The 27,843-nt window shown below is 42.6% G+C and overlaps 1 protein-coding gene across 2 annotated transcripts in view; it reads right to left on the bottom strand.

The window, feature by feature from the left end:
- Window positions 1–678: 678 nt before the first annotated feature.
- Usp6nl (USP6 N-terminal like) overlaps window positions 679–27,843 on the bottom strand; it is a 125,226-nt gene continuing 98,061 nt past the window's right edge. The window contains exons 8-15 of one of the 2 annotated variants that reach the window (XM_028764881.1): window positions 27,536–27,645; window positions 25,091–25,139; window positions 23,687–23,807; window positions 20,834–20,928; window positions 20,203–20,268; window positions 20,011–20,110; window positions 17,392–17,544; window positions 679–6,694 (exon numbers count right to left, since the gene is read on the bottom strand). In XM_028764881.1, coding sequence (XP_028620714.1) covers window positions 5,310–6,694; window positions 17,392–17,544; window positions 20,011–20,110; window positions 20,203–20,268; window positions 20,834–20,928; window positions 23,687–23,807; window positions 25,091–25,139; window positions 27,536–27,645 — 2,079 coding nt within the window. In that variant the 3' untranslated portion in view covers window positions 679–5,309. The remainder of the gene's footprint in view (window positions 6,695–17,391; window positions 17,545–20,010; window positions 20,111–20,202; window positions 20,269–20,833; window positions 20,929–23,686; window positions 23,808–25,090; window positions 25,140–27,535; window positions 27,646–27,843) is intronic. The other variant, XM_028764882.1, reaches the window with a different exon arrangement.

Below are 27,843 nucleotides of genomic sequence, written 5' to 3'. Positions count from 1 at the left end.
TCCCCTCTGCCTGCTCTCATGGCTACACCCAGCACACAGCCACTACAAGTCCCATCTTTTCTCTCGAGAGTCATCTGCGGGCCAAGGTGATTGCTTTACAGCACTCATGGCTCTGGGTACCATTCCTTCTTGGTCCTTGCCACAGAAGTGGGTAAACACATGATTGCCAGGCCTCCCCACTGCTATTAGCTCCCTTAACAGGGTCTTCCCACTCACCTGTGCTTTCTCCCCACTTTACACCCATGGTCCCTGCAGTAAAGGCAAGCAGCCTAGAGTGGGGGCACCCTGCCCTCAGAATATGGAGCAGAAAGAACTGTGTTCAGACTCTGATGCTTGCCACTGGGCACACATCTGAAAATTGAATCCCAGAAGGTCTCCGCCACCTGCCAAGACTGCAGCCGCAGATCAGTACCAGAGCTCATTAACTCTCTCAAGAGGCTCCAGCTTTCTGCAAGCAGTTGCTTGCTGCTGCATTACATTTAGCACGTGACAGAGTCCTCCCTACCCCCACTTGTGCACATGTACCCTTTCCTTGTCACAGGCTCCTCATGTACCGCTCACAGTGGCAGCATTTAAACAGCTGCTCTACCAAGTTAATGCTCCTGTGCAGTCTGCTCTGTGCTGCCTGCTTTGTATTCTGATTGTGATTTCCCCCAAATAAGTCAAGGCTGCATTGCGGAAGGTTTAATCATCAGTGTTTAATACTTCTGAGTACAAGAGAGAACTAGACCAGAAGCAAGGGACAACCTGTAGAGAGCCTTGAGAATGCAGCAGCAGGCAAAGCGGTCCCTCCTTAGCACTGTCTGTCTCCCCCTCCTCCTCCTCCTCCTCCTCTTCTTCCTCCTCTTCCTCCTCCTCCTCGTTCCTGGTTCACTTTGTCCTTCATTACAGTAACTGTCCATCTCATCCCATCCAAACCTTCAAGGGGCCTGCCACCTCCTGTTTGTGCCTGCAAGCAAAGTGATCTGACTGTGGCTCTAGGGAGACACAGTAGGCCGGCATGTACTCCCCCTGGTCAAATCCAAACAGACTTTGCAGCCATACATCGGAGGGCAGGTCTGCTGCATTGTACGCCACCAACCCAGCCACCATGCGTGAGAGGCTGGCGCCATCTCAAGACATACTAGCTTGCTTCTCCTGTCTTGTAGCACATGCAAGTTGACTGCCTTTACCCCAGCGCTGCTCACTAGACTCTCAACCCCAAGGGAACAAGGTCAAATCCCTCCTGGCCACTAAAGCCTAGTGCTGTGACATGTAATTACAGATAACAATGTATTAGTACATGACACTGAACCAAACACTTCTGACCAATCAACTCAATCCTAGGAATTAGGAAAAAAACGCATCAATCAGAAAACAAAAACAAAAACACCACCTTCAGTTTAGAGAGAAGGAAGTGGGTCAGAATGGAAACTTCAGGAAGACAGGAGTTTGTAACATCACGGTGTATACCAGACCTTAGACTAGCAACTGACACAAAGCTCAAACCACTATCACTGTTAACTCTCCTGTCACTCAATCAGATGAGAATTGTCTTCTCTTCCACCCGTACCTCTTAAATGCCCACATTAAAGCTAAAGACAGTGAGGCCAGGAAGGAAATTGGGACTTGCCCAAAGTCACACAACCATTGGACAGCAAACTCAGCCTACCATGCAGACCTGACAGCTTCTAGCCCACACAGCCAGACTAACAGACACACAGAACACTGCTGCCCTTTCTCATGGGTGACTGCTCTGCTTGGCCATCTTCTCCAGAGCATGTACTCTCTGGTGGCTTTGCACCCAAACTTGTTGGCAAATTACCAATGCTCTCTGGATAACCAAATGTCTATCAGATGATGGCACCTGTCAAGTCCCAATCCTCAAGTCCCACAGCTCCCAACAGAGGTTGCTTTGGCACTAAACTGAAACTGACTCATGAAATCTGCTGATGGGATGCTGGCCCCAATTCTCCAACTCACCCAACAGCCTAGAACTGTAAGCCAACCCCAACTGTCCTCTCCTCCAATGGTAGAGCAGGTTTCAAGGCTCAGGGTATGTAGAAAATAGCCCTGATGACAGAGAATAAAACAGCAACAATTCTAGAGAAGAAGTTCTAGTAAGAAAACAGACCAAACCCACAAAACACTGAAATTACAGCTCAAAAGAGACAGATGTTCCATGCTTACACATTACAAGATTCAGGAAGATGTTAGGATGGCAACTGTTTATGATTACCTGTGGACTCAAAACAGTCTTCTCATGTTCTCAAGTGTGGAAACACAGTCCCTGTGAGTTCTGGCTGCTTAGTATTGACTGTCCTAATGAAGGCAGGGCAGGGTCTTCTCACTGATAAGGGCTTGAATAGCTGGGTTGAAAAGCAGAACAGTGGCAGTAATGGCCATCTGAAGGCTCTGTCTACTTTGCAGGGATGGTGTAAGCGGCTGGAGGTGAGAGGGTCACATCTCCTTCCTTGAAGCTATTCAGCTGTGACTAGCAGAAATCTTAAAACTCAGACAGCTGATAACGTTGCTGCCCATGGACTTCTTCCTCACTTGCCTGACTTCACTTATGAGCTCTTAAACTTCTGACCTACAGAGAATTTGAAATGCTAGTTCACCAACAGTGTCTGCGTTTGAGACCACATGTTGTCTCCACCACTGAAACAAGACAATCAAACCCCACAACACAACAACCCTGAGCTGAGCTAGATGGGAGGTGCATGCCTGTAACCTCAGTGCTCTGGGGGCTAAGGGAGGGGCAGCTCAATTTCAAGGTTAGCCTGGTCTACATAGTAAGGTCAGACAGGGATATATAGCAAGACTCTGTCTACAGAAACCGAAATAACAACAACAACAAAGCACTTTCAAACATCCCACAGTAGAAACATAAGACAACTTGGTGGACATTTTTCTTAGAGAGAGATTCAAGATGACAGCATTAAGACACAAGGGGAAGATGCTTCTCTGATGCCTGCCTTTTATCCAAGGTATGATTTAAGTGGTCTGGGGTGAGACTTGAGAATTAAAAACAAAACAAACAAACAAACAAACTCCCCACTGAAAACAAAAACAACACAAACAAACAAACAAACACCCCTTAAGTTTACTAGTTAAGTAAAGGTCAGCAGGACTCCTTCTTAAGACTGGCTGCTCTGCCCGGACCGTCCTTAGCGATCATTTTCTATAAATATATCTTAAATCACTTTGTCAATATTACTTCTCTTATCATTTCTTTTATTTAAAAATAAATTTAAAATAAAGTTGTATAGTGGCAAAATAATTTTAAATTAAAATTTCCTACTTGACGCTAACAGAGATACGTCTTATAGAGGGGAAGACTTTGCTGCCATTAGTAATGCTTAAGCCAAGGAAAGGTGACATGGTTCTAAACACGGTCTCACTGAGAATGCGAGTAGAGAACTGCAGCGTGTGTAAATGCTGCCGGTGAGCATGTGGCACATCTGCCGGGCCCTGCAGGCCCCAGGATGCAGCACCTCCACGGGCAGGCTGCACACAGAAGACACAGAACAAAATATACAGATTACTTTTAGCATGTTAAAAACAATCACATCAAAAAGTATACAGATTAAAAAAAATGCCATAGATGACATAAGAAAATAGTGTATCCATATATATTGCATATATATATATATATAATCTACATAATTTACCACTATGATATATACTTTCTGCAGAGGCATAGATGCTGCCATCATGAGCTAAACTGTACAGCTTGGTTCCTTACAAGTCACAGAGTCATACTTTAAGAACTGAAACTAATATCCTCAGCTACTTGTCTATATACATTTATTTCTCACCTTCCACATGATCTAAATCAAGAGCCTGGTCGTTTTGTCAGGAGTTGGGAGTTTCAGTGTGGTGTTCACCTTTAATATACTGCATTTGCTTCCACACTTAATAACATCATTACCATGTTAATTAAATTACATTAGAATCATTATATACATAAAAATATTGTCACGTTTGCTAGATAAACACTGTTACTTTCATGAAGACATATTTTTGTACTGCAAAAGCTTAGGACCCCACCATGAAGCAGTGGGGGGCGTCACTGTTGGACTTTCTAGTTTCTGATATTCAGATACAAGAGGGTAACGGTGGACGAGCATTTACACAGACACAGCCATTGCTCTTGGAGAATCCAGCACTTTGTCAGTGTCTTGGTGACAGTAGTGTGTGACAGCATAAAAGGAATAATCACCTTTTTAAAAAAAACCATGAACTACAATTATTTTTCACTGAAAAAAATTCCAAAACTACGAAACAAACTACCTTTCTCCCCGATTTTTTACAAAGATCAAAATTCTAGATAGTTATTAATCATTAGGGTATTTTCCCCAACTTTGACAGGGATAATGGAATGGCCCAGTAAGTGTAGCAGTATCCATCCACTCCACTCTGTGAAGACTGAGTGCCAGAAAAGACTGTGTGAATGGTCCCCTAGGGCCTGCGAGAACCGGAAGCAGAGTGAGAAGCAGCCTTCCTTTACGGTTAAAGCTGCTTTCCAATGACTGTGAAAAGCAACCTTCTACTGCCTAGGGCACTGCCAGGTCTGACTTCCAGCTCGTCCCTCACCTGGCCAGAGCCCAGGGCACAGCCGCACCAAGACACTTGGAGATGTGCAGCCGCTCACTTCGGCTAACTGACTCTCATTTAGGCACCATCGAGAGGTGAGACTTTCCCCACAGCCTTTAACTTTCAGGAGGAGACAAAATGGCAGGAACTTGAGGAGCATGATACTCTGTAAGGCGCTGGACTCATAAAGTCAGGACAAACTTTAGTCAGTTTCAGTTTAGAACCTGAATTAAAATATGATGGGGCAGGGTGAGCAGACAGATAAGGAGTAAAAAAAAAAATCACTGTTATTCCATGGATCTACATTAAAGGTGGTTTTAAAACCAAAATCTATATGCACAGGTGCTTGCCTCGTCTATTCAAAGGTGAGGGCCAGTCCTCAGAGTATCTGCTCTATAGTGTCTCAGTGCTTTCTAACAGTAGTCAGAACCCAACGGGTCTAGGGGGAAAATATGAAGGGGACAGCATAAAGAACCCTGCTGTGTGTGCAGCCCTGAATGCTACTGCTGGCTCCAGGCTACTCTATTAAAGGTTCAGCCAGGATGCACCGACTCCCTCTTCTTCAGCAGCCTCTGCACAGGATGATGCATTCCCACACCCTCATCACTGACACACACTGAGCTGCGCAAGTGTTCACAATATAAAAAATACTGCTTTGGCAATTATAAACATAGCAATGTGGGTATCATACGGGTTCTATTCTCTTGTTGTCAGTGAGTACAGCCACACTATCACAGCAACACTGATTCTTGAACAGAAAGTCCCTCTCGATTTCTGTATTGATGTGCCGAAGGTGAGGGACCTGAATATGGGTACCCAGGAGGACTGGCAGCTTCCACAGCTGGTGAAGTCTTATATCTCACTGGACTGTCTACAGACACTTCTGGAAGGCCATGGTCCTGAAAAGGTATGTGCTGAAAGGCTGCATATTTTGGTAAATTGCTTAAGTGGCTACGGTTAGCATCCTGAGTCCATGATTGACCGTGCATCTCTGGTCTGTATGTGTAACTAACTTCTGACCATTTTCTGTTCTCTGGCAAATAGTCCACTGGAGGAAGGATGAACTTTCCGTTCTTTGGTGACCCTGAACTGCCGTACCCCCTGGCACCGATGTCAATGGGAAGGACTTCAATTCGACTAGAGGGCAGAACAATAGGAGTTGGGCGGCCGTAAGCTTTCTCTGGAGAAGTGTCAACTGAAAGAGAGGAACCATAAGGTCTCCTGGAAGGATTAATTTGAGGCCCAGGGCTGATCTGTGCTGACACAAAGCCACTGTGAGCAGTAGGGATGTGTCTTGGAGAATTCGCACGGTAGCCAGGGGGGTTGCTGTAGGAGGGTGGCTGCGCAGCTCTGAGGTCCTCCTCTAGCTGGGATGGGTATCGGCCATGGCTGAGAGGCTGCACTTTAAACGTAAACTTGTTGGGTGCTTTTGGCGGACTAGGACTTGGCTCAGGGTGCTTCCTTGGGCTGTGAGGGTGAGTTCGCTCCAGTCCCTCTTCCGCAGATGCTCCATGCTCACCCTCACCTCCAGGCACGTTGTCATACTGGGAAGCGTTGGAACCCCGCTTCCCGTCCCCCCCATCAAAAGCCTTCATCTTTTGCCTCGAATTTGACAATCGGGTCTCAGTAGAACTCGGGATGGTGACAGGAAGAGCGGGAAGCACTGAGTGACTTTTGCCTTCAATGGCGTATTTAGCAGTTCTTTCAATAGCTGAGGCATCTGATGGTTTTCTCCATTTGGGCATAAATTCCTTCCTGATGTTTGAAATTGCATTGCTATTTTGGTTAGCAGCTGCATGGTTATAGTGCCTGGAACTGTCCTGTGTACCCGGGGAAGATTTTCTCTGAAAATCTCCCTCATGCTTCAGATTTTTACTATCCTCATCCACGGACTTCCGTCTTGATTGCCCGACTCTTTCTGGCATGCCATTTCTGCTGTGATGGGCAGGAGAATGCTCGTGTTTTTTGTGAGGCGACCCATCTTCTTTCCTGCTGCTTATTTTGGGGCTGGGCCTGCCAACACTTCTTTGTCCGTTGCTCAGGTGATTAATACAAGCAGAGTTAGACTCAGGTGGAAGCTGCCCCAAGGGTTTCTTTGGATATTCATCTTCCTTACCTAAAATGAACAATAAATCCATAAGTAAAACAAATATATGAATGATGATTATCTAGTCTAAGAGACACATCATGAACAACTGAAGATTATCTTATGTGTGTGGAAACACTGACAAACACTGATGCACACAGACAAACATCAGTGCCTAACAGGAAGCGATTTGTTGAGGAAATGATACTAAGACAGAGCTAACCTCAGAACCTAAGTAGGCACTGTGCAGGCAGGGACAGCTCACAGGCGAGGGCCACCAACTGCCTAACACCCAATTCTTGTACTTTCTTACACACTGTGACATGCTTTCTAAGCAAAGGTGACGCTCATTAAACAGCTGGTCGGTGGCTGAGACTTCACATTACGTTGCTTTCATGTTAGCACATCTCAACTAAAACAGTTTTGAAATCAGCAAAGTCTTTGCTTTAAGCTTCAAGCAGGTCTGTTAAAGTTGAAAGTCATTTGGTAACTTACTCTAGTACAAAAATTCTCCCCCAGATTGTTATTATCTTGGGTATTTCCACAGTATAACTTATTGTTTAAAAGAAAAATACTCTCCAACTGAAAACAAAACATTCTAACAATATACTACTTAAAAATGTAAAGACAGAAAAAGAAATTTAAAAATAATGAAAACCACATTAGGTGATTTATTTAATTAAAAAAAATTGTGAGTGTGTCTGGCTGGTGTGTACATGTGTTACCATGTACATGCCTGGCGCCTGGGATTCTGAAGACAACACTAGATCCCCTAGACATGGCTTCAGAGGGTTGTCAGCTGGGAGGCAAGCACTGGGAGTAGGAGCCGGGTCTTCTAAGCAGCCAGACGACTTGACGGAGCCATGTCTCCAGCCCACTTACTTTTATATTCTAAATAACTAACATAGAATTGTGAGCAGTTGAAGGGAGGCGTAATAAAATGGCCAGTTAGCAGAGTGTATTTTAAATGCTCTATCACATTACCAGATTACCATGAAAAAAATTAAACATGTCATTTGCAAAAACTGAAAAATATTTTAACTTTTATTATAAGACAACATTTGACCCTTGAATATAAGGTTTTATTTTCTCCCACTATGCAGTTAACGAAATCTCTAACTGATGCTCACAGACTGCAACCTGCAGGGGATGCTGTGAGCAGGAGATGGGAGTTCCTCATGGCCCCAGTCACTACCGTCTTGCCTCTCCTCTCCCTCTCTCTCCCTCTCTCCCCCTCTCCCCCTCTCCCCCTCTCCTCTTCTCTCCTCCCCCCTCCCCTCCTCTCCTCTGGGGTGGGAGTACTATGTTTACTCTCTTAGAATTCCCATACTGTTTGTTTCTTTATAGGGAGTTTTAGTTGGTATATAACAGGTATAGACCCATTTCTTCGGGATTATTAAAGAATGACACTATGTTTTGGTGTGCTGGGCCCAGAAGGCTGCCAAGCTAAAGACCCAAGTTTGATCTTGGAATCAACATCATGACACAGGCAATAAACAGATGTGGCACAGCACTTGCTTAGCGTGTGGAAGGAAGGCCCTGGTTCCCATCACCGGCATTCCAACCCAGTCCAGTCCCATCCAATCCAAACAAAACAAGACAAAGCAAACAGGAAAATTAAAGTGGTAAAAACAATTTAAAAATCAGAAGTGGGGTGGTGCAGAGCAGGAAGGAGAGCCGGAAAGAACAAGATGCTCTCTCTGAACAAGACAGACAGGCCCCAGCTGGAGGCCAGAAAACTGACCCAGTTACAACACAGAGTACCATGAAGAGGACCAGGTAGTTTATCCTGAGTTAACTGGAAGTAAACTCTAGAGACTTTTCAACAGATGAGTTATAATCTGAGGTATAGCACAGCCGTTATTTTAGATGGCAGTATAGATTGCCATCTAAATTGAACAATAAGCAGTAATGACAACAGTCACAGTTGTCGACCCCATTAACTAATTCCTATGTGTCAGTCATCACTCAAAACACATAACACAACATTGAAATAGACACATGACTTCATGATCTCCTAGGGGAGGAAACTGAGGTAGAGATGGAGTTGCTCAAGGGTTCATAGCCAGCACGGGGTAGACGCAGAGCCCACCCAAAGCTAAGGCCAGCACCCGTGCCTTTCCCGCACTCTACTGCAGTGGAGGCAGTGAGACACTTGCTTTGAACATACGTTGACGTGAAGTCCATCTGCAGGCAAGAGAAAGATTTAGGTGGAAACTCTAAACAGGTACAGGAGAGTTTATTTTCTGTATAAAGAACAAGAAAAGTTTCTGCCTCACGCTTTACATTTAAGTAAGTAGAGAAGTATATCCAAGGAAAACCAGCTGATAAGACATTCATCTGACATGTGGTATGAGTCCAGCCTTTATCTCTCCAGCCCGATGGATACACCTGTGCATTGTGTAAGGTTGAAGGGGATGAAACTGGAGAGACGCTCAGCCTGGCTGTTCTTCCAGAGGACTCACATTCGATTCCCAGCACCTATGTGACAGTTTACAACCTTTGCAAATGCAATTCCAGGCAAGCCAATGCCTCTTCTGGTCTCTGTGGGCATTGCACGTATGTGATGCACAGACATACATGCAAGTAAAACAACCAAACACATAAAATTAAAAATTAATAAAATTTACAATTTTTTAAAGGAAAATTTCTGCAGATTTCATTTATTGGATTAATAAGAGCGGCGTGTACAGGGGCACAATGTCTGTGCCTGTTCTAAACTATCCAAGAGAAGCTCTTCCCACTAACCCATGGCCTAACATGTCCACTGCCCTAGTGGCTTCTCCTTTTGTATTCCTTCAGAGCAATGGCACGTGCCCACATTGGCAGTGGGAAACACTGAGTAAAAATACCCACAGTTCACAGTTAAGAAAGTAGAGTCCGAGGAGGAGAACCACACACAAAAATTACATACTATGTAACTATCTCCTAAACGGCAAGCCCTCATTAGATACTTGTGTGTAAAAGGCACATGGCCAATATATTAAATGCACAAACCCTTTAGAGGACATGGCTTCTTTGCTCCAGTAAAACTTTTCAATAAGGAGGCAGCAGACAGGAATATAAGAAAAGTGCCTCCTAAGATTACAAGTACTTAGAAATCAATTTCTCTAAATGTTAAAAGCAGTGAAGCACGCTAGCCCAGAGTGCTTCACAGTGAGGGAGGGGCCTCTCCGTGTTAGGCCAGCAGGCAATGCTTCCACATGCCCAGTTCAAACAGTGTCTACACGTGTACTCTCTCTGCTGTGCATGGGGGCAGGCTTAGGGATACTTAAGGCATGGCTTGCGTCTTAGTTACTCTTCTAACGCTGTGAAGAGATACCACCACCAGAGCCACTCTGACAAGAGAAAGCACTTAACTGGGGATCTGCTTACAGTGTCAGGGTGTTAGTTCATTATCTTCATGGTGGAAAGCAGGTAAGTGTGTTGCAGACAGCAGGCAGAGACAGTGACTGGGCCAGGCCTGAGCTTCCAAATCGCAAAGCCCACTCTAAGTGACAGACTTCTTCCACTAAGGCCACCGCTCTAATCCTTCTCAAACAGTTCCATTAACTGGGGACCGAACATCCAAATATACAAGCCTCTGTGGGCCAGTCTCATTCCGACCAGCACAGCCTGCGACAGTGGCATCAGCAGAAAGCTTCCAGAAACACTTGCTGACTGACTGTTGGGCTACACTACAACTGTATTGCTCCCATGAATCTCAGCAGGGCCACCACAAAGTTCATGTGTTCCTTATATCTAGTGAAGGACTTGGCAAAGGTGTGGTAGGTAGAGTAGAGAGGACCAGAAAGGATGGAAACCAGAGTCACATGAAGCAAGAGATGGAGGTGGACCCAGGGTACAAATCTATAAGCAAGGCTCCCCTCACAGAAGCAGGTTCTAAATCATGTCTCAAAGGTCTCGCAATTCCAGTGGCCAAACCAAACCCATAGTCTCTCTGTCAAGTAATCTGACCTCTGCTATGATGAAATTAAGAGGAAATGCCTACATGATTTCTATACAAAGATGATTTATTTTATTTTATTTTTTTAGTGAAGATTAAGTACACAGCTTTTACTGGGCCAAGGCAATAGTGTGTGTATCAACACACTATTTGTAGCAACAAATGTCACTACCAGTTACGTTTTTGTTCTAATAAGTATTTTCTATCACAAAGTGGATTTAAGTAACTCTGTGAACACTTAAGACAGATAGACAGACAGACAGACAGACACGCGCACACACACACACGCACAGTCTTTGGGTTAACTGATGCCCTACATCTTTACTCCTCCCAAGCAACTATGCTCAGAAGACTGAAGCACAACTGATGTAAGAACAGACGCATTCCATCAATACGTGGGGCATTTCTACAGTCAGCATGTACTGTCCCCTCACCCCTGCTTTCAAATGAGACTCTCCTCGGTGAATGCGGTTTTGCACCTCTGGTGTCTCTGCTCAGCTTCCTATCAGCAATGTGCTGCTCCTCCTTCCTGAAAGCACCGGTGCGCTCCAGCCACACAGCAGCACAGCTGTGTATGAGGACATCCTATTAGTGGCCCTTCACCCACGGTCAGTCATGTAAGCCCGAATAATCGTCTCTCCCCACCCACAGGAAAGAGACTTGATACAATTTAGGACAAAATCAAAATGCTTATTTCTTTTTTGTTTTTGTTTGTTTAGCATTGTTGTCTTTAAAAGCTCCAAAAAGCCAACAGTAGTAGTCTAACTTCCCAAGAAGGTAAAAGGGTCCCTTTTCTGTCTCCACAGGCCTGTCCACTTCTGCTCTGACTTAGGTCTCTGTCACCACCCAGTGGACACCACACTCCACTACAGGGTGGAGTGCCTCGGAGGCATCAGCAACTCCTGGAACCCAATAAGGAGATGTAATTACAAAGTGCTCCCGAGCTCTTCGGGTGAGCCTCCTACTACTTCCGATTGCAAGAACACAATTTGCAGCACACAATGGAACTGACTGACATGTACAAACATGATAAAGAATGGCTCAGTACCTCTAAGTATGTTTTGTGCTAACCTTTTGTATACAGATTCTACTATCTCAAAAAGGACTAGACTGTCAAAAGCCTGCCTGCTATGTGCCAGCATGCCACCAGCGCTGGCAATGCTGCGATGTGGTCTCTGCACCGAGGACATACACCAGTGTGCGTGCTCAAACACTAGCCAGGTGCGTGCAGAAGCCTTTGGTTCAGGCACTAAACACAGGTGAGCAAGTTCCCAAGTTGTGGGGATCCTGTGGGTAGGCCGGGAAGGCGTTATAAGGTGGTAATAACGCCTAAGTCACAGTGTGTAAACTAACAGCTTAGGTCAGAAGTACTCAGAGACTGGCGGGTGAAGCCCAAGAACTAAATGTTGAAGAGGTGTATATACAAAGGCAGATTAATGCCAACGAGCGTTTCCCTCTATGCTCAGGCAATCTCCGATCATAGCAGCAGAAGCTACTTTTGAATAATAAATAGCTCTGCTCTGGAATCACTCCTAGAATCAGCCAAAATGCCTATCATTTAGCAGCTGAATGATCTTGGACAAATATTTAACTTTGAACCCAAGGTTTCCCCATCTATAATCTATGGATTAGTAATAATGATATATAATGACAATGAAAATCATTCACGGTTCTACCAAATAATAAATAAAATAACAAAAATTTCTATCTGATTGCCTCAGCTAGAAAGGCCAGAAGTAAACAACAGAGAAGAGGAATGGGCTGGTGTCTAGGCTTCCTGTAAAACCATCAAAAGGGCACCAACCCAGAGAGAGCAAGCAAGCGAGCAAGCGAGCAAGCAAGCAAGCAAAGTAGGAGCGTGCTCAGTTAGGGTCACTGCTAAGAACTCAAGAATCCCAGAATGTATGTCTACTACACTCCCAGCCCCCACATTTAACAACATATTTCAACACCTGAAGATCCAGACAAGCACAGAGAAGTTTAAAGGAAGCAAGTACCTGATAGATGTTGCATTTTTAATTAAATAATCTATTCTTTCTATTATTTATATTTTAAAAATATTTAAGAGTATTTGGCTATAGTTGTATAATTGGCCTTTTTTGGTACCAATTTAACATATATAAATTAGTTACTGATTTGAACTTTTGACTTTAAAGTGCACAAATAGCATTGGTACATTCAGGAAAATTAAAGATCTAGCACAGTCTTATGGATGAATAGGGCTCCAAGTTATTTCATTGGTTTGTTCTGTTTCATAGGGCTAGGGCTTGAGCAAGGAGCCTTCGGTGCTGGGCAGGTGCTCTATCACCGAGCTGCTGCCCAGAAGATATCAGTTATTTCACATCACCGAGCTGTTGCCCAGAAGATATCAGTTATTTCATATCACCGAGCTGCTGCCCAGAAGATATCAGTTATTTCACATCACCGAGCTGCTGCCCAGAAGATATCAGTTATTTCACATCACCGAGCTGCTGCCCAGAAGATATCAGTTATTTAACAACTATACAAGATTTGTTCCTAATGTGAAATATGCTAAAGGTAAGTTGGATACAATAAATTTGTAAACACAATCTAAAATAAAATATTTGTAGTTATTTGTAAATAGAACCAAATATTAACTAAATTCTTTAGAAAAATGTTAATATTACTAGATCTAAAAATATTATGCTAACTTTTAATGAAACAAAAACAATTTTAAAAAATCCCTAGGTATTATATTCTGGACTTTAATAAATGAAATACTAAAGCAAGTGCAGAAAAGTTGTCCTTAAGACCATAACAAAGCACAAAAACAAATATCAATAAATATATTCCAAAAGGATAAGCTGATAATTCAAATGAACTGGGCAAAACTGCTCACAGGAGACTACACCTTTACTGTGATGTCACCCCAGAGTGCTGGACTGGAAGGAGGGTGGAGTGGAACCGAGAAGCTAGGGAATACTGTTCTACATCTGCTAAAGGCTTTGGGTGTTCTCCTGAAGACCTGGCCTTCCTCACCACCTGCCCAGTGTTGTGAGGAAGGAGACAGCATAGGAGGCAGTGGCCCCCATTTAACTGATGCTGCTGAGAGAAATGTTCACAAAGTCTCCAAAACACAGAACTTCATCAACTCTACTACAGCTGATGTGGTTCTGGGAGTTGCACAGAACAGGAAAGTTTAAATAACTAAGTATTAGTGAATGCTGACAACTTAACCATAGCCAGAAATACACAGAAACCAGAAGAGCTTCAGAGGTTAAGTGGAGACAACTGACCCAGTTACAGTATGCAGTGAGAGGAATAGGCAGGTAAGACGCCCAGTCACTGTCTAAGACTTCATCAGACAAATCTATATCTACTAAAAACATTTACGCTTTTAAAAGCCCCAGCAAAAATTATGAGGAATACTGGAAGGAGGGGAGATCTTCATATTGGTTAAGTTTTTATGTAGTACAAATAAGCCACAAGGAAAAAGTTTATGGGAAGAATTTAGAACACACAGTATGCTAGTAACTTCCTTAACTGCCAGGAGACTATATACCCATAGACAGTGCACAGAGGACAAACAGGCAAGCTCACAGATAATGAAATAAATACAGGAGGGTACCAGATGTAAAACTCGAGGAATGTCCACCAACACAGAGATGAGCTCCTCTATCAAACACCACAAGTACTGAAAAGGTCACAGCACATGGGCTTGCAGCACACGGACTTGGGAGGATTCTGCCATACGCTTGGCAAACATACAGTTCAGTGTTGTATGTGAGGAGCCAGTGGGAGTATCATTATTATGTTTTTTAAAGGATGGCTATGAGGCTGAAAATATGGCTCAGCAGGTAAACACTGGGTGCTCTTGCAAGAGACCAATGTCTGATTCCCAGCACCCACATGGCAGCTCACAACTGTCTGTAACTCAGTTCCAGAGTACCCAGTGTCCTCTCTGGCCCCTCTAAGCACCAGGCACACAAGTGGTGTGGCGATATACATGCAGCAAAGCACCCATACACATAAGCAGTTTAAAGGATGGGTATGACACGGAAGCATTTTGATGCAATGTTATTTCATACCACATTTATCCCACGTCATCACGACATCATGGCAACTCAGAAAGGAAAACAATGGGAGTCCATGGGGCAGGATCATTCTGAAAACGAATACTGCCACAGTAGAAACACTAAGGGAAAGATCATTGTTCTAAAGATGCGGGGGGATCTCACCACGTTCCGCCATAACTGCCAATGTGACAGGAGCAGGATCTAGCCAGTGCTTCCTCTTCTAGTCACCCACCCTCTCCTTCTATCTTCCAGACACATTCTCCTCACCTTCCTACTGAAAATATATTACAAACTATCACTGCCACGTCTATGAAATTAGGCATACAACTCTAGTTGCTTTCATAGGAAATAAATGGGAAGAGCGCCACATATGTCACATATGTGACACATAGTGGCATTCTGAACAACACTAGTTGTTAACTGGGTGGTAAGCAGTTATTATCATGATCTATTACCCAGGTCTCAAACTTTACGTCACCATGCATTTGTGAGTTTTATGTTTTTTTCTTTTTTATGTGTATCTTTTATTTGAAAGTGCCTTAAACTCTTAAACTCAATATAGGCGAGATATTTAGAAACAAATGCGACAATAGGGAAAGTATAGTAACTGCTGCTGTAAATGCATTTCCTGCTCCAGGGGAGAATTAGTGGAAAATAGGCATCATTATACTGAACAGGGAGGCCGACCTCACTTAGCAAAGGCCACAGTTTCCCAAGGCCCAAGCTCAGCTCAATCACCACTGTGAGGAGCTGTGTTCCTGTCAATTCCAATGACCCCAGGACTCGAGTGCTGATTAAAGCTCTCGGTCTTCCTGAGGGGAAACAACTCTTCACGAATGTAATTCTGCCTCCTTTCTTATAAGAACATCAAATGAGGCGCATGATCAGGAAATGCCAAACCCAATTAGCATGAATAACTGAGTCTGCTTTTCACCCACCATCCATATCTTCTCCTTTGCTGACCCCTTACCACACCATCTATTAGAGCAACAGCCAAAGAGAAAATGGCAAAAATTAATTAACTTCCAGAACATGATATTTTGGTCAAGTAGTATGCAGTCAGAACTTAAAATTTAAAAAAGGTTGCTGTTCCAACCTTTCTAGGTTTCCTTATTTATGCTCTCACCTCTCACTGGCCCTGTGATGTCCCCATGGATCTCATACCTGCCTCTATAAGTGTCCCTTTTACATTCACTAACTAAAGCTTATGTACATCCTGTCTCTCCTATCTGTTCTCCCGAAGTAAGAAAAACACTTTTCCTTTCAGGTTTTAAATCTACAGCAAAGTTCCCAGCAGGAAGCCTAACAGGCGGAGCTGTATACACAAGCCGTATCTCACACAGAGGCCTGCACAGAGCTGGCAATGGCTAGACCTGGTTTTGGTGATGTCTTTGGTGGGCCTGGGCCTTCACATGTAAGCCCCTTTTCCTCATTTACAGGAGGGTTTTAGTTCTCCACTACTGTACCCAGTTTCCCAAAACAAGATTATCAGTATAAAGGATTTGTTATTTGCCTCTTCAAATTAGTTACTGTTTGTCAATCAATTTTCTAAGTTTCAGTTTTAATAGAGCTACATTTAATCAACATGCTTACACGTGAAAGAAAAGAAGACATGGGTTATTAGATGAAAATTTCCATGACGGGCACGAACTATCTCCCTGTGAATTACTGGCCAGCTCAGCCCCAGCACCACAGCGGCACAGGCTGCCAGCATTCCTCTTGGGTAATCACCATAACGAGATGGTAAGACCCTGTTGTTGAAGATACTTCAGTACCAGGACACAAAGAACCAACCTTGATTAACCGGGGAAAGTATCTTTCTTTTAGAGAGTTTATTTAATGCCAGAAGGCACTGTGCAGGCTACTGGGGGGAGAAGGCAAACATGGTCTCACCAAGCACTGAACTCTGAGGGCTACAATCCTGGCCTGCCTGGCAAAATGTACTACTATTATAACAGTGTCGTGGCAGATACAGGAGTTGCCAACCACTTTCTGATTAGGGGTGATTCCTGTTGCACAGATGATTTCACACCTGGATCTATAAATCTGGTCAAAAGTCCATGACAACCAAGGTTATCAGCCCTAAGGGCAAACCTATTATTTGGGTTTTCTTGTTTTTTATTTTTGCTAAATGATCATGTTGTCAATCACCTTTTAAATTTTATACCACAGATCTGTGTTGCTATTAGCTTTGGTCATAGAAGACACTTTTGTAGCCAAAATCCCAATATAGATGCAGGAAGGGCGCCAAGGTCCCATCCTTGGCAGAGGAGTTACCGTAAGCAGCTGATGGCGGCTGAAGGACAGAGAACCACCATTCTTTGGGGATACAGCTGCTGGTAGGTTGTCCTCTCGCCCACACCCAAGGATGATCCTACCCATCTATGAACACTAAAGATATATATAATCATGTATAAACATATAAACACTAACTGCCCCGGAGGTAAGTAATGACAACTTTTTAGAAAGACTCCAAGACGAGGAGGAGGAGGTCAGAGTGGGCACCTGAGGGAAGGAGGGAGGTGACAATGGTGGATGGATTCGGTCAAGTACATCATGCAAATGAAGGACATTTTCAATTGTTTTTTAAAAAAGAAAGGAAATCCTCTAGTAGCCGGTAAGACACTAATTGATAGCATGTTATCAACAAGTATAATGCTTATTTTAACAACAACAAAGTCAGGGTCAGCTGAGTCACGCCCTCTGATCTCGAGTTTGATGAGTGGTACCAGGGCACTTCTTACCGGGTTCTGGGAGATCTAACTTTGCTCGCTTCAGTTCTGCCATAGAAACCTGAAGTTGCTCTATTACAAAATCATCCTCGAAGAAAAAATCCTTGGCAAGAGTCTCCTGAAGAAATTCTACAAGTTCTTCCATAGACAACTTCATGAGATGTTCTAAGAAAGGATGAGAGAAACACAAATGCTGGTCAGCAGTTCTATTAAGGCTGAAAAAAGATATACTTCGATACAGGGTGTTTTTAAAGAGGGTATTAAAAAGGACACACACAACTTACATTTCACATTGTCAACATCATTAAAACTCAGTATTTTGACAGTAGAAAAACCAGGCTGATGTCATTAGGAGAAGAAAGGTGTACATCACCGAATATTTTCTCATTGGTTTACGAGTAACCATGTCTTGGCATTTACGTTACATAGAGCGAGAGCGCCTAGCAGTCAATAAACATTTATCTATCTCATTTACTGTCTGGAACTCTAACTCAGACAGACAAGCCTTCTTTAACTCCACACAGTGTTAGGAATTTTCCCTCAAAACCAATTATTAACCTTATTTGTATTACTACTACTGAGGAAATTAGTTTTATTAGGGAAAAAAAATCCAACAACAGTCAGAAAGGAGAAAGGAGACACCCAGTAAGATGGCACTGCCCATACCTTACAAGAAGTGTCATGTTCATGGCTGTCCATGGGCATCCACTCACAACACAAGTTACAGTCTGGGCTCACCTTCCCTCCTTCATTGAAAAGCAAGTCAATGTTCCTTCTCAGCTATTATTACTAGTGATGTAACTGTTCGCTTAGTCCAGTCACGTGCTTTACACCTGTCTCCCATTTTCCCATTTACAACCATGTGTGATCAATCTCCAGTAATACTAGTGTTAAAGCAATCAGGAAGAAATAGAGGAAAACATCTCTGGCTAGGTTCAGCTGTTAAGTACCCAGAGAGAGACTTGGTTATTTTTGTTTTTTGTTTTTTCCTTTTTCTGTTTTGTTATCTGTTTTGTTTTGTTTTAACTACTACATGATGTGGTGTAAAGCCTTATGGCAAACCACACAGTGTTCTAATGCAGGTTCCCCACTGTGGAGTGACTATTCACTGTGACTAGTACACCTATCACCAAGCAGACTTATTTTTGTGAGGAAATCACTTAAAATCTACTTTTAGTATCGTTCAGCTATGTTATACATAACTAACCATGCTCACTGATTCACACAGTACACCTCCAAAATTTATTCTGTCATTGAGTGAAACTGTAGCCCGAGAGCAACATCTGTGCCCCTGCTCCTCAACACCTACTTCCTCATGTGGTGGTGCAGAGAACCCACTGAACATCTAAGAGCTTTGCTTCTTAAACAAGAAACAGACAGCCCAGCAGGCAGGAACATTTTCCCAGCTTACACAGTTTAATGATTTACTGGCCAGTAAAGTAATTGCTATGCTCACAGTTCGAGGGGTACGGAGTCATGTTAAGAGAAATAATTTAAGGAGGTGAGAGTATAAAGAAAACCCCACTTTTTTCGCTTTTAGGGACCATTAAATTATTATTTAATTAAGATATACTTTTTAGTATATTTTCATCTATTTATAACCTGTGATGTGAAGAAAGAAGGGAGAGGAGAGGAGAAGGAGAAAGAGGCTTTCCCCCAGCGCCAACACACCCAGACTCCAGGAGATAGTGTGTCACCAATGCTTTGTGTTGGTGTGTTAGCCTGTGTGTCAGCCATAAGCACATTTCTGACATCTTCCCTGGAAAGTCATAGACACTGAGATCTCATCGCAGGGGAAGTACAGCTAATGAGCCTCTAATGTGCTTACTGCGTCCAAGTCAGGGACCAGGCAGTCTCAAGGAGAGCACCGAGTGTGGCCAGGGACAGCAAGAACACAAAGCATAGACTTGACAATGCCCTCAACTCCGAAGGCTGAACAAATCACTGAAGAATGACGTATGAGGGTAGGGAACACAGTAAGTGTGGAGGACACACAACATTAAGTTCTCGGCTACCTATGAGCCGTACCTCTATAGAGCTACAAGAAAAGTTACAAGGCTTACGTTTCCTGGCTTTTGAGGCCCAGTACATCATTCCCACAGAGCCCCTGAACTACTGCAACTCAAGACTAAAAGGTCTTTGGTTTTTGTTTTGAAAACCTTCTGCATTTATGCAGGGAGAGACTTAATGCATCTGCCCTGCTGCTCCAGAGGCCATGACACTCAAGTCCTATGGAGAGCTTGAACCTGATGTTCTTTCTGTTAGAGAAATAAACAGTAACAGACATTTTCCACGCCCACTCACCTAGGAGACTCAGATCAGTTAAAAGAATGAGGGTCCTAGTGGAAAACAACACTCGAGAAGAATATTCTCAGTGACCCCAAACCCAGCATCCTAGTGTTTGGGTGAATGTGGAACAGGCACAGGAAGTGAGGAGCCCAAGGCCTTCTCTGATGTAGCTCCTCGTCCTGAGAGAGAAGCAGGAGTTCCCTGCTGACTCTCAAGAAAAATCTAAAGACTGGTAGGTTCAAAAAAGCTAAAGCAACAGCATGAGGTAGAGGAAGCCCAAGCTAGTCAGAATTAAAATAAGCCTTGATTTTATAAAGCCTTTTAAGCCAAATGTCTTCTTACTTTTGTGTAGTTTCAAGATTGTGTAAGACATCGCAGTAAGAACTCGCTCTCCTTCAAAGATATAGATGTCCCAAATCCTGAGGTTCAGCCTGAAGGGAGTCTGCAGGAGAGACAAGGCAGGGTGGCGTGAGTCAGGGCTTCCTTTCACTTGGGACAGTGCTTTCATAGCTGAGGTTTACAGATAGTACTTACTCGGTCAAGAAAACACTGAAAAAACCATTTCATTGTGTAAAAACTTGTGTAGATTTCTTGAGAATCCTAAAAAACAAAGACCTCATAATTTCTGAGTTGTAGCAAACAAAATAGCAACAGTACAGGGAAGGCCACCGGAGGCTGCAGTCAAAGGTCACTTTCAAATTTTCTCTGCTTCTCTATTCCCATTTTTAATCCCCAAATTTAACTCATAAGAATCATCACAAAATTTGTGTCACCATAATAAGATTGTAACTAATTTTTTTACAGTGAACTAGTTTTTTTTTTTACAGTGCACTACTTCACTGCACCGTATTTTATAGTAAAGCATGCACATGTTCCACAAGGACTCAGTTTTTTGTAATTCTTATAATGCTTTTGTACAAACCTAAAACCTCCAAAACAATGGCAAAATCACACTTGGAAAAATGTTATTCCTAGTACCTATCCGCTTCATAGAAGCATTCTGAATCTGTGATTACGACTGTGGTAGTACATTAATGCTACATTTTATAAATCTACTGTTCTTCAAGCAACTGAAGCTTATGGGCACATAGTGAGCTAACCAGGAACAGGGAACCCAGGCTAGATTTGATGACTGTACCTTCCCTCAGTGTGAGCAACTACCTACCAAGTGTTGCTTAAGTTTGGACAAAAATTTGTTCAGAATTTTCTCATGATGTTCTTGAAATCTCAAAAGTTTAGGAAAGCCTTGGACAAAAAAACCTAGAACACAAACAAAAAACAGACCTTCAGAGACATTACCAACAACCCCCTGACTTAAAGCCGTACGTAACACACTGCGCTTGTAGTTATGAAAGTGAAGAGCATCCCTAGTTCCCTCAGCCTTCGTCCTCCTCATCATGAGAATGATGTCGTGTGAACTCTGGGTAGTAAGACTTTTAGCCAGTACTTCTTTGCTAAATACCACCTTTACTTAGTAAAACTGTTAGAGGAAAACATATTTCTAAATTAGGAGAAAAACAGTATCAGCAAAAGACAACAGAAACAGAATGTACTTCTCAAACAGCCTCTGTTTCCAAGGCTGCCCATCTATCTCCTAAGCTGTCCCATTTTGACAGCTCTTCTCTTACCATCAGCTAACACATGCAGGCACTGTAAGTTACACCAAAACTTACATATAATACACTGTGATCTGGAGGGTTTCTAGGAAGTAACTGTAAATGGTAAATTGGCACTAATTTGCATATTCAGCTCACTGAATTTATAACTATTTTTATTCATAAGTTCCTTTTCAGATATTTATATAATCCATTTCAAGACCATACACTCAATGGACTTTGTTTTGGCAATTAGTACTTTCAAACCAGTTTCTAAGCATATCTCGGAGATGTCAGTAGACATCTTTCGGTATTCTAAGAAGCCAGGGAAACGTGCCACACACATTCTCCTTGGAGATTCATTACTGACAAGAGCTTATAAAAATTAAGCCATCTTTTTGATTTGATGAAGACTGTTCTGCTTTAATTTAGTTTTGCATATTTGTTTAATCTGAGAGTCCATGAATTATTCCATACCACATGTGACTTAAAAAACCAATGGTTTTCTAAGCATACCATAAAATGTAATGAAAAATCCTAGCACACTTAATTAGTAAATTTTCTAACAAAAACCCTTAACAAAATGCATATACAGTTCTGTAAAATGTAACTTGATACTGGCTAATAAAAGTATACAAAATTCACACTTGCCATTTAGTGGAAGTAAAAAACAAAACCAATGGCTCCCAGTGTATATCAGTAACACAGGGAGCACATCAACACAATGCTGCATTTACAACTTGGTTTCAGTTTTGAAAATGTGTGTAAAAATCTCCGAAGATTCTGTCCTTTGCTTAGTAATAAGTTTTTACAGTAAAATGATTTTATTTAAAAATCTTTATCTCTTCATTGGAGCCACTTTCATGGTCAATTTGACAGCAATGGGAGATAGAAAAATTTCAAGAAGAATCTGATTTTTAAAAAAGTCAATGCACTTCAGCAAGAACCAGCTTAAGCATGCTACAATTACCTGACATCTTCACTTTTTAGGGACACCCCGGACTGAGTATTTTAGATTACTCTCTACCCAGTTCTAGGGAGACTCCATACATTCACAAGTGCTACACTTTCACCCAGAAAACACAGAGAGCAGAAGTAGACTTCAGTCACACTGCACAGGTCTACAGACGAGTTCTCAATACAAAGTTACCCACAGAGAGCCTAAACTCCACTGTGAGGACAAACAACAGGACTGTACAGTTAAAACTGCTTAAAGGTAGGCTGATAATACTGACTGGTGAAGCCACGTTAGCAAGGAGGCTTGAAAGAAAATCCCATTCTCTGAAATCGGATGAAAACATCACCATCCAATGAACCTATCACTGAAGTAGGAAATACTCACACAAGGCCAGATAAAGGCTGATGGCAAAGATGAGCTTTAGTCAAGGTGTCCTTCTTAAACCAGAAGATGGCAACACATACCTTTCTTACAGGTTAGCCTGTCGCATGACTGTGTATACAACTATGGAGGACCTTCATTTTGAAATACTTAAATGGGCATTCCCTGTGATAGGTTCCCCACTGTATTGAGCTTATATACTCACAGAGTGAGTGTAAGTGTTTCATTGTTAGAGTAACTAACACTGTCCTTGTTTAACTAGTACTGGGCACTGACTTGAGGGCCTTGCACATGCTAGACAGGTGCTCCATCATGGAGTGAGGTCCTCAGCTAGTCAAGCTGTCATAAGACTGCTGCTACCATACAAACAGCACGAGAAAGAAGACAGCACATCACCCTGCGCATAGTGTGTGAGCAACAACCATGTTCACTCCTATGACAAGCTACAGAGTGCAAACTCTGAAATAGGGTTTACTGCATTTTCTTGGCAAATGTAAGGAAAGGGCCATTAAACTCAGCCTGCCAATTGGAAAACAAATAAAAATTATGTGTTTCATGAAGTACTAATAATCAAGAGCTCTAAACGTGTTATTAGTCTTTTCCTTAAATAGAATGAAATGTGCAACTTGAAGAACTGAAAACCACACCTGAAATATAAAACTACTCAATTATTATGTTCCTTTAAACACCTGTTTCCTTCCTTGATTAATATTCTTTAATGAAGTTGTATATCAAAGCATCTAGCATCTTATTAGAACAGTAAGTGTCTTGGCCAAAAGGCTACCTTTTATTCTTCCTAAAATAGACTGTTCTAAGTTCTTCCAAAACTAAATTAATTTCTTTTGACAGAGAGCAAATGAAAAAAAGAATTTTAAAATGTCAGAAATACAGTTTGGGGAAAAGACAAAGAAAATTCAATGTAAATAGAAAAGCTGAATAAAGAAAACTGAAAATTCTCACAACCCTGAACATGAGTGACACCTGAGTCACACAGTAAGACCAGGGACCATCACTGCAGCACTGACCTCACAGGACAGTGTGTGTGTCCCTTGCTTATTTACAGGTATGTGTAAGGCTTTCTTACCGTGCATAGCATGCTTGGGGCCTGAGAAGAGCTTCACCAGGGCCCAGAAGGCGTCTTCCTCATTCATGTACATAAGCAGCAGAGCTGTGATCTGGCTCATCCCTTGGCAGTAGCCGACTTCCTAAGAACAATGAGAACAGACTGGGGGCTTTACAATTGAATTCCATGAACATAGACACGGGAAAGGTTAATGTATAAAATACCAGAAAATGCTTAGATGCATTACTGGACAATTCTAAACTGTTGCAATAGCTACAACATCAGGCCATATATAAAATGAAACACTGCTCAAGAGTAAACAGGTGTGGGGAAAACCTTCAAGCTACATTTCAAATCTGTTGTGTGCTTGATACTGTAATACAGCTTGTAAAGAACGCCAATATTCACTGAGTTCCCAGCTGCTGGCAAGTCCTCCCAACTCCCACTTTCATGTCCTGTCACCTGTGTTTCTGAAGCTATAAGGTTAAGTTTTCGTCTGTTCCTTGTAGACCTCCAACAGGTGATAAGCTAGACTACTGGAACATTAACTGTCAGGAGCAACAGAGCCAGCAGCCACCAGGCCACTGCTCTACCCAGACATGCTTCAAAAAAGAAAACCAAAGAGCACAAAAATGTAATAAAACAAAACACTCTGTGGGGAGAAAAAGTGAAGCTCACTGGCATCCTGGGGTGGTACCTAGGGTTTTCTACTTCCAAACAGTTCTGAGGCCCTGGGCTCAACACGGGAGCTGTAGAGGCCATCGGGCATGAAGAACTGGGTCTCCAGGTGCCTTGTTAGGTAGAGGGCCAGGAAGAATGTCTAGTTCCCTAGAATCAAAGTCAAGGATGAGGCGGGCATGGCCCAGCTTACTGTATTACAGATAGACTAAGCAGGCGGGCATGGACGACTTACTGTGTTACAGACAGACTAAGCAGGCGGGCATGGCCCAGCTTACTGTATTACAGACAGACTAAGCAGGCGGGCACGGACGACTTACTGTATTACAGACAGACTAAGCAGGCGGGCATGGCCCAGCTTACTGTATTACAGATAGACTAAGCAGGCGGGCATGGACGACTTACTGTATTACAGACAGACTAAGCAGGCGGGCATGGCCCAGCTTACTGTATTACAGACAGACTAAGCAGGCGGGCACGGACGACTTACTGTGTTACAGACAGACTAAGCAGGCGGGCATGGCCCAGCTTACTGTGTTACAGACAGACTAAGCAGGCGGGCATGGCCCAGCTTACTGTATTACAGACAGACTAAGCAGGCAGGCACGGACCGACTTACTGTGTTACAGACAGACTAAGCAGGCGGGCATGGCCCAGCTTACTGTATTACAGACAGACTAAGCAGGCGGGCACGGACGACTTACTGTGTTACAGACAGACTAAGCAGGCGGGCACGGACCGACTTACCGTATTGTAGATAGAATAAGCAGCGAGGACGTGGAATAAGGACTGTTGCCTAGACAAATAAAAATTTACATTAAACAGAATTTAGTTCTTTTTAAATTTAGTTGATTTTTAAAATTACAAACTTAAAAAAAAAACAGGTTGACAAGCTGGGCAGTGGTGGTGCACTCCTTTAATCCCAGCACTCAGGAGGCACAGGCAGGTGGCTTTCTCTGATTTGAGGCCAGCCTGGTCTACAAAAAGGAGTTCCAGGACAGCCTAGTCTACACAGAAAAAGAGAGACCTTGTCTTGGAAAACTGAAAACAACCAACCAAACAAAAACAAAACAAAAAAACAAAACTCAGGTCGACTAAAAACAAATAATCCAGGTAAAATTACTATTGTGTTTTTTTAAAAAAAGGTATCCTAAGCTCAAATTGAACCAGAATGGTCAAGAGTTTCCATCTGAGGCTACGTTATCACACATTCAGACAGAAACCTTCGTATGGAGAGCGCCACCGCTTCACGGAGCTTCTTAAGCCCATTGCCTTCCTTCACTTAGCTGTCTTACTCTGAAGCAACTATGGGAAACAGACCGTGGGTGGCTTCAGGAGACTAACAGCAGCAGCTGAGTACAGAAGGGCAGCCTGGGAGGCCACCTCCCAGGAAATGAGCACCCTCTACCTGGACTCTGATGATCAGCGGAGTGATGCAGGGACCTGCCCCTCACCACACCCCTAACAACTCACTGCTATGTTTTGCCTTCTGGTTTTTGCCACTTCAGTCTTCACTGACTCAGAGACCTTACTTCTAACAGAATGGGCCTGGTGGTACACATCTGTACTCCTAGCACTTGGGAGGATCGTAAGTCCTAAGCCACCCTGGGCTAGCTATAGTGAGACTCTGTCTTAAAAAAACAAAAAAAAAAACAAAAAAACAAACCCAAAAAGCCAACCAAGCAAAGCAGAACAAAACATAAAAGTGGAATGACCCGTAGAGAGACACAGCAGTAAGTCAGTCACGCAGGAAGTGACACAACCACCCAACTGTTGGGGGTCCTTATGGCTCTTTTGGGATCAGCAGGCAAAAGAGGTGACTACACCATCATCACTTCATCCTGATTACGAGGAGGAAGATAGATGCTACTACCTAAAACAAATACACACATACACACACACGCACACACACACTCACATCTGGGATAAGGGAAATATTTTAGAAATTTCTTAGTATAAAATAAGTACATACAAGGAACATGTATGTAAAGGAAGCTATGGAAACTACAGCAACGTAATTTAGGGAGACTGCTAGTGGTCCAGATTTTTCAGGACTGAAGGCCAGAGTCCTACCACACAGCTGAGGTACTTGCTGAGGGAAGGATAATAAAAGACAGTATTTACAAACATTCTGACATGGAGATAACCATGGTAATTACTAACACTTTTCCCTTATATATTGGTATGAATGTCTATGTATTAGTATCTTCTTTCTCTTACCACCTTATATTAGAAGTATTAATAGGTAACTATATTTAAGTATTTAAGGGTGACTACCAGCAAAGTACTTGGAGTCTACTTGTGGTCAAAGGGTTAATGTGTTTTCAGCTTTAAGCAAAACAGTTGCATCACAGTACACAGATACATCATTTTGTAAGGAGATGTGAGTGAGCACCAAATTGACAAGGACAGGCTGCAGTGGTCAGCTATAACAGTCAGCAGCCAGGCTACCATTCCTTATTATGTAAGCAGTGAACTATCCAAGCGGTGACCTAGGCCCTGCTGTGATAGGGTTTACACACATGATTAAATCCACTGTCCATAGAACTTGAATTGGTGAAATTATCCAAAACTGACAGAACTGTGTGCTTCGAAGCCTGCCACTTCCTGGTCAAGCCAATCTTAATACTATCTCCTACAGTTTCTGTTTTGCTGGTTGGACTCTGGAAGATACAGAGATCAACAAAACAGTCCCTTTCCCTTCACACACGGACACAGTGATGGCTCGTCCTCCCATGGAAGTAAAAACGCTCTGCTGGACTCTGTACATTAACCTCTTGTTTAAGTCATTTTCTTTTTTTTAAGTTCCATTTATTCATGAGGTCATTATTATGGATATAGCCTTATCACTATAATGCATGTAAGTTCTTACTTATATAAAGTTTGGCCTCAAACTTTCAATTCTCCTGTCTCAGCCTCCCTAGTGTCCACAAAATATTTTTAAGAATTCTGAGATCATAAAATGGTCCCTTACCAATTTTATAGCATGTACTATGTCAGTGTTTTGAAATGTTAAATGAAATTAGACCCCAGTTTCAGTCAACATGAATGCAAATGATCTGCAAAAAACGTTAGGACCTAAAAAAAGATTATAATCCAAACAAGACATTCGAAAAGCACAGTTTACCTTAAAGACTGTAATGAGACCATTACACATGCTATTTACATTTTGTAATATTAAACGTTACTTACTTAACACCGTATCTGTCTCTAAACATGATGTGGTCCCTGAATGTGCGGTTCACGTCAAGGTCTATCTGTCTGATATCAGGGGAACAACCCCGTGCTCTGTGTTTTAATTTCTGAAGAAGAAAAAGAAAAAAAAAAACAGGTTTATGAAAACTAATTGCTAGAAGTCAACAATAAATAATAACATAATCCTCATTAAAATCTTTTTTCATTTATATATTAGCAGGCAAAGAAAGATCTAAGCAATATAAACAGACATACAAAAACCCCTTTCCTTCCTTTCAAAGCCCCCTCCTTCCCTCCCTCCCTCC

Source organism: Grammomys surdaster, unplaced genomic scaffold (genome assembly GCF_004785775.1).
Source record: "Grammomys surdaster isolate TR1022 unplaced genomic scaffold, NIH_TR_1.0 146, whole genome shotgun sequence".
Lineage (NCBI taxonomy): Eukaryota > Metazoa > Chordata > Mammalia > Rodentia > Muridae > Grammomys > Grammomys surdaster.
This window is presented reverse-complemented; position numbering and strand designations above follow the sequence as displayed.